The following is a 17,830-nucleotide window of genomic DNA, read 5'->3' on the forward strand; positions in this document are numbered from 1 at the left end:
GACATGCTCCGGTATATGGAGTCTAGTCACCATGGGGTCCTAGGACGACCAAGGCAGCACCTTATTGAGGGCTGCATAATGCATCTCCCTCGACAGAGGGGAGCATTAGGAGTCACTTCTGGGCTGACTCTGAAGACTGGGGTTTTTGGCTGAAGATGCCACAAGTGTGCAGGGGGTGCAGGAATAACACAGCCAGCAGCAGGAGCTCGACGAGGGCCATCGGGCTCAGGAAGGCCACATCATCACACAAGACCTCACATCTCCGGCGGCTGCTGGATGAGGCAATGATACACTCAGAAGCGTTGCAAAATCAAGTCAAGTTTATTTGTCACATACACATACGAGATGTGCAGTGAAATGAAAGTGGCAATGCTCGCGGACTTTTGTGCAAAAGACAAACAAAAATGGGCTAACTTCAGTTTCCAGATTATTACCAAATCACTACAATCAGTGCTTCGACTGCACAGAGCTAACAAATAAGTGGCATGGCCAATCTGGATGATATTGAACATACTTTATTTTACTAAATTAGCCTTATCAGCCACATAGCTATATTTGGGAAATTGAGGTTCTCACCCGTCCAGTTAAATTCAAATTAAGTTGATACCAACTGAAACTATTGATTATTGGGATACAATCAAACCATTTATTTGTCTGGGATCAGCTCTGAGACAAAAGATTAGACCTCTGCTATTCTCAGCTGAAACTAACAAAGTCACAATGATGGACGAACAGTATTCAGTGTTGCTCCACTAAAAACCTCTCATCTGTAAATCTTCAGTCATTTCCAAACTGATGCTATTGGGAACTGATGGGAAATCTACTAATGCCATCTCTAGTTATGGAGGCAGATGGGATTAGCATGAGTTATCAAGTGTTCAGTTAATGTATCAACCGCCAATGGACACCAGGTGCATTCTGTGCATTAAAGGGCATGTGGATATGCATAACCTGCAAGCACAAGTCCAAGGTGATACACTTTGGTGGTGGTATATGTTAATCACAAAGGTACAATCAAATCAAAGTATCCGGTGATAGTTTTACCTAACCGCATTTAGCACTGGTGTATTATGCAAAATCAATGACAACACAGAATGAATGTGTGATCACAAAGCATTTAATAACATTGTGGATAGATGGAACACTAACGATTAAGATGCTTGCATCCAGGCTCAATCAACAGTTGCAAAAATTACGGCATATTAATGGCGAAGGGTACATTCTCGCTACACAAGGGAGGAATGTTCTTTATGTCTTCCTCCATTTGGCCTCAATAGACGGGTCTTGCAAAATTCAGCAAGATTCCCGCTTCCGGGTTTCATAGTCCCTGCCTGGGTTATATACCCATGATTCCCGCTGATGTGGGGAATGAGCATAAAACCTTACATGGTTATTTCCGGATAAAAAAGATGCTGGTTCAGTTGTGATGTTGAAACCATCCTCTGCATGATTAATCAATTCATAGACTTACAGACTCTGAAAGGCCGTTTCCTGTGGCTCGGGTTGTCTAAACATAAGCATTAGGAGTGCCTACTGCAGATTGCAGGGATAGCACCAAATACCCGAATAGGAGATGGGAAGTATTGTTTATTCTTCTTTACGTTTAACTCTGCACGGATGACTGACACATTGAAATTCAGTTTTATGGGATTATAACATCAAGTTAAAATTCCATTTACTGTGCCTGAAGTACCTCCTCATCATTTGGCTGCGGAGTATATAAACCACTCTTTCTGGTCTCACCCTCTGACGTCTAGATTATGAAGGGTATCGTCAACTAAAAACCTCCTAGGCCTAGGGACGCAGAGATATGGGTTGTTAACATTGTGCTACGTCATTTCGCCGATGGGCACCAGCAACATCCCTGTCCTTGGTCAAACTCACGTACTAGTGGCATTGAGTACAGCGCTACGGGTCCAGTCATTGCTGCACTGGATAGAATGATCATATCTGTGGGCTATAATAACATGTTTTGTTTATGATTAGTCAAGCAGAGTAGACAGGAACACAGACCAAACTAGATGTTGCATATCCCATAGACCTTGGGTTGCCTGTGATCACGCATCTACACCAGTATGTCAAGGTTCCTAAGAGCCTCATAGACTCTGCCTAGCAATATTGTTAGTTACATAAAACCTCGTTAGAAGAAATCACTACGAACTTTCTCCAGAGGGTTAAATGGGTCTGGCATATACAGGAGTGTACATTGAAATTGAGTCTCATTCTACCAGGACCACTATACCTCAGCAGCAGGCTTATGGACCACATCCTAGCGGCTGCAGGATGGTCAAACTATTAATCTGTACAAATATTCAGAATAAACCCATTGCCAGATCGGGGGTATTTGCCAACTCTATGTTAGGTATGGTTCATACTTCCTCCAGGTTGAGGGAGGTTACGATTCCCACTATTGTTCATCAATAGCATCAACATGTCTATATCTATGTCATGTCTGAATGCTATATTAATGTTCACTCATCATTGGCCCACTGATGCTGTGTATGATGCCTGGACTCGTTTCCACGGCACGAAATCACAGAGCTTTAAAATCTTCACGTAGTCACTCACGTGACTCCGAAGTAAAATAGTAAGATTTAACGAGAACGTACCAGTTTGAAGTTTGATCTTTATTTTATGAGGAGTAACGTTGAGGGATTACGTGCCCTCCACGCCCACCCTCGATCATAAAGTTCAAATGGTATCCTATTTCTCTAATCTTACTATGTTTAGCAATGTTACAAAATTTTGAGATTTTAAAAATCAAGTCTGCAATTTATCCCATCAGATAAAGCATAACAATAAGTTTAATTTGACACCTAATTCACTTTCATATCTCAAGTATTTAAAAAGTTATGGCCATTTTCATACTGGGAAATGAGCATCTTGTTCCCTATTGATTTTCTATGGATATAACAAAAAAGCTGTGATCGTGAACAGTCAAAAGCCCATAACTTTCTTAAAAATTAAGAGAACTGAATGAAATTTTCAGTTATCATAGATTGAAGCATTCTGAAACAAATATAAAATAATCTTACTTGGATGACCTGAAATTAAAGCATATAATTAGTTAGTTACCTAATTGTAGCTAATTTCAGACTTCAATTACTAGATCTAAACATCTATCCATTTCTTAATAAATGATTAACATTTTTAAATAGCCTAAATGTCCAAATAATATTCACAAATAATTCACAATAAAACATGATTTTTAAATCTCATTTACATTAATTTATAGACCAAATGGAAGGAATTTAGTGTTCAATTGCTGTAAATAAATGCCTATTTAAATCAGCTTTCCAGTGGGTCCCTGTGGAACGCGCTGGTTTAGAACGTTCACGTTGCGGTAGATTTGTGCCCCCAAATGCCGAGAAAAATACTGCGGGATGTAATGGGCCCAAAATGAGCTACTCGCAATATTAAACTTTGTATAAAGGGATCTTTAGAAGCCCTTTTTAATGTAAAAATATACAACCCACCTTCAGTTATTTGCTTTATGAGACCCTGCGGTTGCTGGCGGTCGCGGGATTGATTTTTAAACTACTATAACTATTATACGAGGCCTTTAAAACTAATAATAGCTTTTGCGACGGGGTCTTCCAGCGATTTTTCGTTAATAATTAACTAGGCTGAACATCTTCGATTTGAACAGCCTAGAGAAAATCGCGTTTTAAACCCGCCCCCTCTAAACGGCGCCAAAATCGCGCACACCCGCAGCGGCAGATTTTCAAAGACGCTTCAGGTACGCTTTGCAACATACCTACTATGTTCAGTTCATTTACTGTTATCTGTGATTTCACACCGCTGCTTTGAAGATTGACACGCATGCGTCCTGGCGGGTTCTTCACGTAATCCCTCAACGTTACTCCTCATAAAATAAAGATCAAACTGGTAAGTTCTCGTTTAATCTTACTATTATACTTTATTAGCCATGTTTTGCAACATACGAGGAATTTGATTTGCCATACAGTCATACCAATAATAAGCAACAGAACACACAAAATACATTTTAACATAAACATCCACCACAGTGACTCCGGATGCTCCAGTTTCAACCCACACCCCAAAGATGTGTGGATTTGTAGGTCGCCGTAAATTGCTCGTAGTGTGCAGGGAGTGAGAAACTGGGATAATGTTGAACTAGTGTGAATGGGTGATTGATGGTAGGCATTTAAATTTATTATTGTCACGTGTATCGAGGTACAGTGAAAAGCTTTGTTTTGTATGCTATTCAATCAAATCAGAGAATACTATGCAAAAACACATTCAAGCTAAACTCAAGTACGATAAATAGGAAGTGCAAAGGAGAAGCGTCATTTGCTGGTGTTTACAAACTTTGACAAAGTTTTCTCTCATTACAAAAGGAGCTCATTGGAAATACAGAATCAGTCTTCTATGCTGAGTTGTGATTTCTAGACACTGTCTGCAGGTTTTCAGCCAAGTAGTTTTGATTGGCTTTTTGTTGGATTGCATTCTGTGCAGCAAATGTCACATTAAATACCACTGATGCAACTTAATAATGCAACCTTGTATTGGGCCCTCTCCCTACACATGGCCACATCTCATATTCCAGCTTCGTTGACCATCTGCTCATTTTTTGTTTGGATTCGGGAGAGATAGTGGCAGATGGTGAGGTCAGAAAGTTCATGTTCCTTGATTACACAGTGTGTGCTGTTCATAAAAATGTGAGGTGATTGTCTGTTGCTCCCAGCACCTCATGAGGTTATGAGAACAGCCGTGATTCTGGGGCACTCTGCTGTAGATCAAGTCTTCCGGGTCAGCAGCAATAACTCAATTTATTTGCTAATAGCCCATCATAATGAGAACAATGGCACCATGAATGGATAAATGGTGATTGTGCACTCAGTATTGAATAATGGTTGATACAGTATCAGCTAACACAAGCTTTCTTTTCTGTGTGAAGTTCTACATACTGCAAAGTAGCACAACAAAATGTATTATACATGAAGCCTTAGGACCATGTCTGCGGTTTTATTATTGTTTATGCTCTGAGGCTGAAGGTGATTGATGGAAACAAATGAGACACGTTTGTTCTACATTCATTGATGATGGTTTTATATTTAGTTCTAGACTACCACCCGTCCCCACAGTTAGCCATTGCCCCTCCAGTCACCTCTCCCACCAAACAAAAGGAAATATCTTGTCTACATTTACAGTGCCGTTTCATAATTTTTCAAACCTCATCTGGACTCTCAGATGGTTAATTTTGTATTAATCTCTTTCCAGTTTGATTTAGAGATGGAGCATGGAAACAGGCCCTTCGGCCCACCAAGTACACACTGACCATCAATCACCCGTACACACTAGTGCGATGTAATCCCAGTTTCTCACACCCTACACACTTGGAGCACTTTACAGGGACCAAGTAACCTACAAACCCATACATCGTTGGGATGGGGGAGGAAGCTGGAGTACCCGGAGAAAACCCACACGGTCACAGGGACAACATGCAAACTTCACACAGACAGCACACAAGGTTGATATCGGACCCAGATCTCTGGCAGTGTGAGGCAGCGGTTCTACCAACTGCGCCACTGTGCTACCCAGTAGCTTTTACTTTTAATGTGATACAACATTAAGGGATTAGTGTACTGAGATAAAAATGCACACCAAGTTACTAATTAACAAATTACCTAAACTGTAAAGCAGTGATTTTCTGGATGGTTTAAACCATCTTGGAAATTTTGGGGAACATTTAACATAGGAATGAATAGCTTGTGTATTAATATTTCATAATTGGTGACAGAATCATCAGATTATGAACAATAATATATGAGAATAATGATTTCTTGTTATAGTTATCATTGGATTTAAAGAAAAATTCTTCCATCTTTTTTCCGTTTTGCTGCAGCCCCAGATTTACACACACAAGCAGATTTGGAAAGTTTTGACAATTTCCATTATCATAAAAGTTGGATATTAATCAAAGTCCTGGGGTGGTAGGAGAGATGGGAGCGCATGAGGCTGGGGAGGTGCTCAGGGGAAAGAGAGGGGGGTGGGAGCGTATTACTTGAAATTGGCGTATTCAGTGTTTGTACCATTGGGTTGCAAGTTAAGCAAGCAGAATATGAGGCCTTGTTCTTCCAGTTGGCTATGACTTTGCTCTGGTAGTGCAGGGGGTCAGGGACAGAATGGTCAGTAAGGAAATGGGGAAGGGATTAAAAACAGTTAGCAACTGGGATATCCAGCAGGTCTCAGTGGATAGACACAAGTATTCAACAAAATAGTTGCCTAGTCTATGCTTGGGCTTGTTGATATAACGGATGCTGCACTGAATGCAATAAACAAGTTTGGAGGAGGTGTATGTAAACCTCTGTCTCATCTGGGATGACCGCTGGGATCCCAGCATGAAAGTGAGAAAGGAGATCTAGGGACAGGTGTTGCATTCTTGTGGTTGCATGGGAAAGTGCCGAGAGAGGGGGGCAGGTTGGGTGGGAAGTGATGAGCGAACCAAGGTGTTGCGGGGCGATGTCTCTACAGAAAGCGGAATGGAGTTAGGTAGGAAGATGTGACTGGTGGTGGGATCACATTGCAAGTGTTTGTGTTTGCAGACAATATCATTCCTATGTTTGAAAGAATCCTGCTTTATAGCAGATGCAATGTTTAATCCGGATCGTCTCGTGTTCTGACTTGCTGATGCCCTTAATAAGTGGACGTACCTCCTGCATTGCCTTAAACTCCAAACGATCTGACAGACAAGGTAGTCTGAAATGTATTCTTGTATAAAGCAAGTGACAATTACTACGTCTTTCAAAGGAAACCGTCAATAGATGTTAGACAGAAATTAAATTCCAATTCCAATTGGGGGTTGTACGTGCACAGAACAAATATGGAGATGCATCAATTATTTTATGCTATTACTGTTCTTCAACTTTATGAATGTGAAGATAATACTACTCCATGGTCAGTTCAACTGTGTACACTAATTTTATAGGCTTTCTGTTAGTCTATAGAGGATGCATGTCAAAGACCTTCATAACTTGTGGGTCAGTCATATGTGATTATAAGTTTTGAGTGTGATTAGCTGCTTGACTAGATGGGAGATTTGAGCATGTGCAAGAAAATAATGGCTCCAACCTCAATGGATAATCTACAGTGTGCAGCTAAACTGACCAGCAAACTGGGGCAATTTGTTGTTGAGCCAATATTTATTCATCAGTGCAATGAAAACTTCTCTCTCTCCTCCCAAGGCGGTAGCTCCAAGGAGCTCAGTCTTTGTTAACCTCATTGCATCCCATTAGTAATTCAAACCTCACCATGATTTTGTCTTGGCTCCTTCGTGATTTATATCTTGCAGTTATAAACTCAACAACAGGGAAACAGGCTCTTCAGCCCAACTTGTCCATGCCAACCAATTGCCCAACTGAGCTAGTCCCACTTCCCTATGCCTGGCCCTTATCCCTCCAACTCTTCCTATCCATGTACTTGTCCCAAGAGTCATAATTGTACCAGTTTCTTCCACTTCCTTAAGCAGCTCATTCCATATACATATCACCCTGCGTGAAAAGCTAACACCAGTGCTGCACTCTCCCTATACGCCATTGCACGCGTTTTATTCCTAGTGACCTACTGAAGGTTACAACCTCGAGTACCCAGCGGCAATTTCCTTCTGAATCACCTTACCTCGCCACCGGCATTTTAGCAGCAGGTCGATAATGCCCTGTGCTATCTCTTCACAAAGTTATACAGTTGGTTTCACTGTTGCACTGGTTATTAAAACAGAACCTTGTTTCCAACAGGATACTGTCGTGGTGTAAAAGGACGCGTTCTAAAGTGTCATTTTTGTTTGCGGCTGAGGGTCTTGAAGAATTTTGAATCCAGAGCACCCATTTTGGTGCAGATACGATGGCAAAACATGTAAGTAACAGCATATGTATGTATACATACATACATACATACATACATACATACATACATACATACATACATACATACATACATACATACATACATACATACATACATACATACAAACAAACAAACAATGGGCCCTTAGTTAGTTGCAGAAATGTCAGGATGTCTAGTTAATCATCTCCACAGATGTATTGTCAAAGGCTGCTGGAAACCAAGTATTATGATGAATTTTCTCAGATGTTATGATGGTGGTTCCTTGTATGAAGTCATATGGCAACATTTTATGCAACAGTTACTTGTTAAAATGTTACTTCCTGAATTAAATTTTCAACTTTGTGCTCAGCTCCAATCTACAATTCAACTTACTTCTATCTTAATTTAAATAATTCTCATTAAACCAGACTTTTCTGAACCATGCAAGAAACACCATTGCCTGGATATTTATCAAGTAGGATAAAAATCTTGTCAAAATGTGACTTTTTTCCCTAAGACTTACCAGATAAGTTATTATTTTATCATCTTTCAGGATGACCTCTCCTCACCATTCCCTACAGCAGCATATCATTTTTACGATAAAAATGGGTAACTTATTTACTCCTAGGTCTTCATTTGTCAGTGTGATAGCAATTGCTGAAAAATGTTCATTCTTCCCCTTATCCTTTCTGCTACCCAAACTGGAGCTCCCGGAGAAACCCCACACGATCACAGAGGGAATGAACAAACTTTGTATAAACAGCATCCATAGTCAGGACCGAACCCGGGTCTCTGCCGCTGGGCAGCAGCAACTCTACCGCTGCGCCACTGTGCCGCTGTTATCTTATTTTAAGTCGCACACTGACAAATTTGCTTTCTGATTTATTAATTTTAATTTTTTTGGTCTCATCTGCCATTACCACATCTCACCATAGGAAACCAATGCACCCAAGTTGTACCAGTGGCTCTCATACAATTCAGAAGTGCGGCAGGTTCTGGGCTCTGATTTCAGTTCCTGTCACGAAAAGGAAGCAACTCATCTACACTGTATTATTCCCCTATTTCCTTAATACTTGACGCCATTGATTGATTAAATTAAATGAAAGATTGGGTGTGGAAACAGGCCCTGCAGCTCATTGAGTCCACACCAACTATCGATACATTCACATTAGTTCTATGTTATTTTACCTTCACATCTACTCACTATACACTGGGGGCAATTTGCAGAGGTCACTTAACATACAAATCCTCATGTCTTTGGGATGCGAGTACCCGATTTAAAAAAATCAATTGATAGGTGTCACTGGCACGGCCAGCGTTGAGTTCCCATCTCTCCTGGTCCTTCAGCTGACTGGCTTGTCAGGTGATTCAAATAGGACTTAAGATGAACTTATTGAGGTGCACAAGATTATGAGTGACATGGATAAAGTGAATGCTCACAATATCTTTCCTTGGGTAGAGGATTCTAAAACTAGAGCGCATAGGCTGAAGGTGAGCAGGAAGAGATTTAAGAAGGACATCAGGGGGAACAATTTTACTCGGAGGGTAGTCCTTATCTGGAATGAGCTACCAGAGGCAGAGAAAGCAATAGAAGCAGATATAATTATGAATTTTAAAAGATATTTGGACAGATATATGGATAGGAAGGTTTAGAGGGCTATGAGTCAAGTGTAGGCAAATGGACAAGATGGGCCAAAGGATCTGTGTCCGTGCTGTATAACTCGATGACTCTTTAGAGTAAGAGTCTGTACCAGCACCTCTGGAAAGGGGGTGTATAAGAGGTGATTGGTTCAAGAGACTGATAGCGGGGGGGGGGGGGGGGGGGGGGGGGGGGGGAGGGGAGTGGGGGGGAGGAAAAAAGCTATTAAGTCTGGACAGCCAGGCTTTCAAGTTCCTTTATCTGCTCGTAGACAATAGAAGAGAGGAAAGGGAATGGCCAGAGTGGAAGGCATATTGTTGCAATGCACCGTGTCGATGGACAGGATGCAAGGAAGTGGTGAGCTTGTGATGGATTGGGCTGTATTCACTACTGTGTGCAGGGTCAGGAGGTCCAGAGCACAGCATTTGCTGGATCATAGGTAGACACAAAATGCTGGTGTTATTCAGCGGACCAGGCAGCATCTCTGGAAAGAAGAAATGGGTGATGTTTTGGGTCGAAACCCTTCTTCAGACTATACCATGCTGAGATGCATCTCATGAGATACCATATCTGTAGAACTTCGAGAAAATCCTCACGGACTTGCCAAATCTTCTCGCACATTGGCACAAATGACATGGGTTGGAACAGGGATAAGATCCTGCAGAACCAATTTAGGGAGCTTGGCAAAAGGTTAACAAAGCAGTAGTGATCTCCAGATTATTCCTGGTGACACACGCTGGTGAGGGTAGGAATAGGAAGATAGGATAGGTGAATGCATGGCTGAGGTATTATTGTAGCTGCCAGGGATTCAGATGTTTGTAACCTTGTGATCCCTTCTGGGGCAGAGGTGACTTGTACAAGAGGGACATGTTGTACCTGAACTTGTGGGGCAACAACATCCTTGTTTGCTACCAATATTTGTGAAGTTTTAAACTAGATTGGCAGGGGGACAGGATCCAATGCAGGAGTGAGGCAGGTCGGAGGCTGGAAGTCGGTACAGAACGCAATGACAGCAAGTTCAGTAGTCAGGATAAGCAGAAGCATGGCAGGGAGTGAGGAAATATCGTTGGGTCAAATGGCATTTATTTCAATGCTAAAGGCCTAACACTGATGGCACTGCCCACAACCTGTGACCTTCAGCACCAAGGACAAGTACAGTGCAGAGGTCAACTCAGATGTTCTCTGTCTGGAGTTTGCAAATTGTCCTATAAACACTTGGGTTTTACTCCTAGTGCATTGGTTTCATCCCATGTTCCAAAGGCGCATGAGTTGCAAGTTAATTGATCACATTAAATTATCCCAAATGTAAGTGTTAGAATATGGGGAGAATGAAAAATGGGAATAATGTAGTATTAATGTAAGTGGGTGGTTGATGGTTGGCGTGGACTCAGTGGGCCATGGGACCTGTTTCGCTGTTGTATTTCTTTATGTCGCTATGAAATCAGGCATTGCTGTATATGGCAGTCCAGTTGTGTTTAGTAGAATCTCACAGACAATAATGATATTTTTTTTCCCGTTCATTTTCTGGAGTAAAGAGCACCACTGCCAGGACAGTGTTGTCCATACAATTCGCTCTTGAGAAGGTGGTGATTCATGGCCATTTTGAACCACTTTTCTCGAGGGTCAGTGTTTTATTTTCAAATGTCCTGAAACGGAACAATGAAATTCATTCGGGATAGGCAGCCAGCATAGAAGGAATGGGTGGCATTTTGGGTTGAGTGCTCTGTAAACAGTCCTTCTGGAGAAGCTACTCTCAAAATGCTGTTGGGTATGGAGTTGGCGATGATAAAGGATTGGCCCAATTTTCCAAATCAGGATAGTGGGCGACTTGGAGGCATGATATGTCTCCTGCCCTTGTCCTTTGACTTAGTGAAAAGTTGTGGGTTTGGGAAATGATGGCAGCGTAATTTAGATGAATAGTTGCAGTGCATGTTGTAGATGGTGCACTCCGTAACCACTGCCAGAGATGGAAGGAATGAATGATGGGGTACTAATCAAGTGGGCTGTTTTGTCCTGGACTGGGTCAAGCTGCCTGAGAGTTGTTGAAACTGCACTCACGCAAGCAAGTGGAGAGTATTCCGTCACTTGACACTTGGACAGGTACATGGATAGGAAAGATTTAGAGGGATATGGGCCAAACCCGGGTAAATGAGAAGGTACACAAAAATGCTGGAGAAACTCAGCGGGTGCAGCAGCATCTATGGGCAAATGAGACTAGTTTAGAAGGGACATATTGATGAGCGAGTTGGACCGAAGTGCCTGTTTCTGTGCTCTGTAACTTCCTGACGTGCCTGGTATATGGTGCAAAATCCTAGAGAGATCAGTAGGTAAGTCACTTAGCATCAGTCAGACTAAGTCACTCAGATCAGTCATGAGTAGACTTGATGGGCCGAATGGCCTAATTCTGCTCCTAGAACTTATGAGCATAGGATAGCTCCCCACTGACCTGCTTCAATAGTCATGGTATTTATACGGTTGATACAGATGAATTTCTGGTGACCCCCAGAATGTTACAGGTGAGGAACATGTTGCATTGAATGTCAGGAGCAAGTGGTAAGACATTCTATTATTAGAGATGCTTATAGCCTGATGCTCTTATAGAGTGAATGGCAGATAATGGTCAAACAATCTGTTTAATTGAGAAACAAAATCCTGGGAATACTCTGTAGGTCAGACAGCATGTGTGGAGAGAGAAACAGAGTCAACATTTCTGATGAAGAGTCATTGACTGAAAAAAATGACTGTTTCTCTCCGCAGATGCTGCCTGACATGCTGAATATTTCTGCCATTTTCTGTTTTTGTTTCAGATTTCCAGCATCTGGAGTTTATTGCTTCAATGTTGGTTGACCAATTAATGTTGTCTAGGACACAGAGAAGGTTCCTGCTCTTCTTTGAATAGTACAATGAGATGTTTTAAGTCAAAGGTGGGAGAATTTATGGTTGGTTGGCTTAATAGTCCATTTGAAAGCCAATCTCTAGATCTTGATGTTATTATACTCCAAATTAGAATAGAAAAAGCTTAATCCATGTCTGCCCTCTATACATAACAAAAACTTGTGATCTTGTGATCTTCCGGTTTGCGTGTTTTTTCTATTTGCGCAAAAAGTGGTGGAATATAGCGTTGGGGAACGGGTTGCGTTGGGGGACCAGGCCTCCCGTGTGACAGGGACCCAACGGGTCCCACTTAGTCTAGTAGTTACTTAATATTGTTTAATATGTCAGTACAAAGAATTGTTGTAGTATACTTAAATTAATTCTTTCTATCTGAATGCTTTTTTATTTGCTCATGAGGAACGGTTTCTAGGTGACATTATCTTTGAGCTAAAGGGAAAAAATGAGAAACATTAGAAAAATATTCAAGCATGATTTATATTTCATATCCCTTTCAAAACATCGCTGAATATTTTACATCCATGCATTGTTTCTAGAGTCATGTTTTTTGTTGTAATATTGGAAAACAGCAACCAGTTTGGGTACAGTAAGCACAACAATCAACAATGTTGAAATGAGCAAATAATCTGAATTTTTTTAGCGATGTTGATTGCAGATAAATACTGGCTAGGGAAACCCTGGAGCTGTTCTTTTAAATCAGATGATGAGATTTGTTATGTCCTCTTGAGAGGTTTAACATCTCATATACAATGCTGCAATCGTTTTTGCAATGATCTACCGTGTTTTTAACTGGCATAAGTCAATTTCTTTTTTTTTATTCATGTCCTTGGTGAGGTAATGCAATTTTGATTCTTGACCATTAGTTTGAAACAAGGCAGTATTTCCATTTATTTTTCAACCAGTCTCTGCTGTCCACTAATCTGGAATGGAGCTTGTTTTAGTTTAGTTTAGAGATACAGCGTCGAAACAGGCTTTTCGGCCCACCGAGTTCGCACCGACCAGTGATCCCCGCACATTAACACTATCCTACTCACACTAGGGACAATTTACATTTAAAGAAAGCCAATTTACCCACAAACCTGTCTGTACGTCTTTGGAGTGTGGGAGGAAACTGAAGATCTCGCAGAATACCCAATAGCTTCTTATTTTTTTTTGGTACTACTTCAAATTGACATTGTCATATAGAACATTTCAGTTAATGAAGCTATTATAGGAATGATAACTATATACGCTTTGGCAGAATGGCTAGTGTGGTAATTTCTTGCATAGTAATCTCATTACTCATTGCATGCAAAAGGGTTTGATAACATGTTGGTCATGCAGTTTGCACAAGACAATGTACTTTGGGTGCTTGTTGTTATGGAAATTATACACAAGGGAAGTGCACAATATTAACCTTGCAAAGTTTGAGTATGTTCATTTCACACCGTGGATATATTTAGGTAAAACCAATTGCTTCATTCATTATGTAATTTGTTTTAATGTTCATGGAATGTGGGTGCCACCAAATAATATTTAGAGGCACAGTATGGAAACAGGCCATTCAACCCATCTAATCCATGCTGACCATCAGGCACCCATTTAAAATGACTTAATTCATAATATTTGCAAATACATAATACAGTAAAGTTATATGCTACCATCCTCCATGCAAGCTGTGTGATTACATTTATATTTTCCATTTGTATACATTCCATGAGTGATAAATCTAAGTGGATCTTTACAAAGTTCCCAGATTGTCAGTGAATTTGCAGTAGGGCCTTAGGCCAAGGCCTTTGTGGAGGGCACCATCCACTTGAAAGCGAGCATGTTTTGGGCAGAACAAAGGGTATCTTTTACTGAGCAAATAATGTTCCAGCAGCCGTTGTGTTTGGTCTCAGTGTGAGTCATAGGATATGCAACAGTTTATGATGCACCTCAAGAAAGACTACTGGTTCTGTTTCTAGACCTTCTTGGCAAACATGCATCCAAGAAGTAGATGGGTGTTGGTCTCAAACTCAGCACAGGTACTTTGAGGGTGTAATGATTCCATTGATCTCTGGCTGTGCCTGAGGGATCTCACATTGAGATTCTTCTCAAAAGATTATGATGCTTATGTAAATATTCTGATGATGAGACATACTACACATGTGCAGACTGAAGTCTCATTGAATTACAGTCAGATATTCTTCTCCTCAAATATTTCTACACGTGGCACATGGGATATGTGTTAGAGCAGACAATATCGGAAAATAAAGATATGTAGCATGGTAGCCACTCATGCTTCAGAACAAAGTCAGATACATAGTGATACCTAGTGTTTGCACACAATGGGTCTGTAGACCATCTGGTGTGGCCACAAATGGACATAGCCCTCACTGTGAGGGCCATGTTGGATACCTTATCGTTTCCTTCATACTCACCCCACCAACCCAACATTTTTTTATCAAGATCTATACATTATTTCTCTGAAAACTCTCAATTATCTGACGTTCTGTACACAAACAATGCAATCTGCAGTGCACCTGTCAATCCTTTCCACACCTGTCGAGGGCCTCCCTAATCTCAGAATAACTAACTCCCACCAATGAATTTTCATTCCAAGTACTGAACAAAGTAAGGCGCAAGTAACCAATATCTGCCATATTGTTATGAATTGCAAATCTATATATAATATCCATTAAAATATTTACCCCCTAATAGGCAGGCAACGTTGACTAGGCCTCCCATTAACTGACTTACTAAACTACTCCTGCATCATCGTGTATCTCCCTTACATCTTGCAAGTCTCTTTCCCCCTTCCGTTAACAATCATCTTTCCATTAAGTCCATGCGATTTCTGCCAACGTGATTATTCTTACTGACGCAGGACAATTAGCCAATAGATTAATGGCCTTCATCAGCAAAGCCATGCACTGAAATATACTGGAGGTCAAATGTGAGTGCATCTGACCTTCTGCTGTGCCTTTGGACGCAGCATTAAGACTGGGGCTGTCCTGCAAAGTACTGAGTTGAGGGACCAAATACACTTATTCACAGCACCTCAGCTCTGTGCAAATGGGGCCTGTTGCATCCAGCATTGAATGAAAATGGTTTGCTATTTCATTAACTTTATTATCAAATTTTTTTTGATGCATGAGCTCCTAATATCTTAAAAACATTTTTTTTGTTGGAACATAGAACAGAACAGTGCAGGGACAGGCTCTTTGGTCCACAATGTTTGTGCCAAACATGATGCCATGTCCAACAATTATCTGCTGACACATAATTCATATCCATCCATTCCCAACGTGTGATTTTCTTTTTTCAGATACATTTATAAATGGTGGTGAATTCCTTTTGATAGTAGGAGCAGAGTCAGAAGGTTAACGCCAACTGCAGTCTATTTGCTGCTTACAGACCGCGCCGTCTCCTGGAATGGCTATGGCAGTCGAGCTGTTCAGGGTTTGGGACTAGTGCAAGCAGAAAACATATAGTCATGGAGTTATACAGCATGGAACAGGTCCTTCAGCCCACCTCATTCATGCCAACCAAGGTGTCTACCTGAGTTAGTCCCATTTACTTGCATGTGGCCCATATCCCTCCAAATCTTTTCCTTCCATGTCGTATGCAAATATCTTTGAAACATTGTAATTGTAAATATCACTTGCTCTGGCAGCACATTCCATATACACATCATCTTCTGTGTGAAATGTTTGTCCCTCGGGTCCCCTTTCAATTTTTCTCTTCGAATCAATCCCATTAGTTTTAGACTTCACTACGCTGGGAAAATGACTGTAACCATTCAGCTTATCTGTGCAACTCATGATTTAATATATGGTCACCTTTTTCAGTCTCTCCTTATAACTCAAGCCATCCAATCCTGGAAAAATATATGTGAATCTTTCCTGCACCCTTTCGAGCTTAATAACATCTGATAGCTAGGTGACCAGAATTGCACACTATACTCCAAATGCAGTCTCACCGGCATCTCTTACAGCTGTAAGATGACGTCTCAACTCTTGTACTCAATGCGCTGATCATTGAAGCATGCCAAACACCACCTTCAGCCCCCGGTTAGTATATGTCATTACATATATCTTGAGAAGATAGACAGATCTGGTGTGATCCAGTCTAATTGTCACAGATATCATAATATTTGACATTTATCTCTACTGTCCAAGAGCTAATAGAATTGCTGGATTTTGGGCCCCTTTTGAAGCCCTCAAATATTTAAATGGTGATGCCTTTTTCTTATTCTAGAATTGGGGACCAAAGCTTATTCTGTGAAGGAAAGCACACGCTTAGCATCTATCCTTTAAATATCCTCAGAATTTTTAGAGCAAAAAGATTCTCTCAACTTCATTTCTCTCAACTCCAAATGAGTGCAGGCTGAAATGTTCCTCATACCACAATCACTTCTTCCCAGGAACCAACAGCAAGACTCCCAAAGCAAGTAGGTCCTTCCTTGAGTAAGAAGACCAAAACTGTGTGCAGCATTTTAGGTATACTCTGGTACTCCAGTATAATTTGTCACAATATTTCTGTATGTATTTCAGTGCCAAAGTAAATCTCATAACATTCTCTGCAAAATGTGTGGAATGCTTAATTTTGTTATAGATGCTATTTAAGTGCAAACTACCAATGCCAAATCTTAAATAATGAACATCGGGATATACTTTAGTTGATCTAATAATTATTCACTAATAATTATTGATGAAACATCTACTGTTAGTGGAGTCTAAATACTTTGTGAAGTATCCTAATTTTATACTTATCCACCCCTTATCCTCACTTTAGGTTGCAATATTTAACACAAGTGGAGAGCTGAAAGAATTCACAGACCAGAACCTTTATCCAGTAAAGGGTGAGTAGAAAACAGTAAAGGACAATAAATGTGAATTTAATTCAAATTCATTTCACTTAACTGAAAGTCTTAATTTGAAGTACCATCTCTCATTATAAGTCACGCTTCAGAGAAAGGGTTTTGAGGTTGTTTTAATCTAGAACAGATTCCCAATTTGCTTCTCAGAAATATTGCCTTCACTTGAGTTTGTTGAGAATTGGATTAAGTTATGGTGCCAACTTTACATCACATGTAGTGCCTTATGGCTCCAGCGACCTGAGTTTGAATCTGATTTCTGATGCTGTATTTGTGGAGTTTGCATGTTCTTAATGTGACAATGTCTATTCTCCTCTGGTTTCTCTGCTGTCCATCTACATTTGGAAAAGATTGGTGGGTTAATTTACTGCCGTAAGTTCTCCTATTGTAGGTGAGCTATAGAAGAATTGGGAAACCTTATTGGAGTATGTAAGAGAATTGGTTACAGGGAAATAAGTGGGAGAATGGGATTTTTCTGAGTGCCAACATAAACATGATGGACTAAATGGCTGCTTCTATGCCTTTATGAAATGTGAGATTAATTTACCAAGGAATTTGTAGTTCCTATAGGAAAATTATTGCGTGTGAAATCCTGGATCACTTGTACAGGCCAA

At 40.7% G+C, this 17,830-nt stretch overlaps 1 protein-coding gene across 4 annotated transcripts in view; it reads left to right on the plus strand.

Annotated features, from left to right (window-relative positions):
* tfdp2 (transcription factor Dp-2) overlaps nucleotides 1-17,830 on the plus strand; it is a 188,828-nt gene that overhangs the window by 25,364 nt on the left and 145,634 nt on the right. For 3 of the 4 annotated variants that reach the window (XM_033031913.1, XM_033031917.1, XM_033031914.1), the window contains exons 2-3: nucleotides 7,758-7,875; nucleotides 17,135-17,201. In XM_033031913.1, coding sequence (XP_032887804.1) covers nucleotides 7,864-7,875; nucleotides 17,135-17,201 — 79 coding nt within the window. In that variant the 5' untranslated portion in view covers nucleotides 7,758-7,863. The remainder of the gene's footprint in view (nucleotides 1-7,757; nucleotides 7,876-17,134; nucleotides 17,202-17,830) is intronic. The other variant, XM_033031915.1, reaches the window with a different exon arrangement.

Source organism: Amblyraja radiata, chromosome 13 (genome assembly GCF_010909765.2).
Source record: "Amblyraja radiata isolate CabotCenter1 chromosome 13, sAmbRad1.1.pri, whole genome shotgun sequence".
NCBI lineage: Eukaryota > Metazoa > Chordata > Chondrichthyes > Rajiformes > Rajidae > Amblyraja > Amblyraja radiata.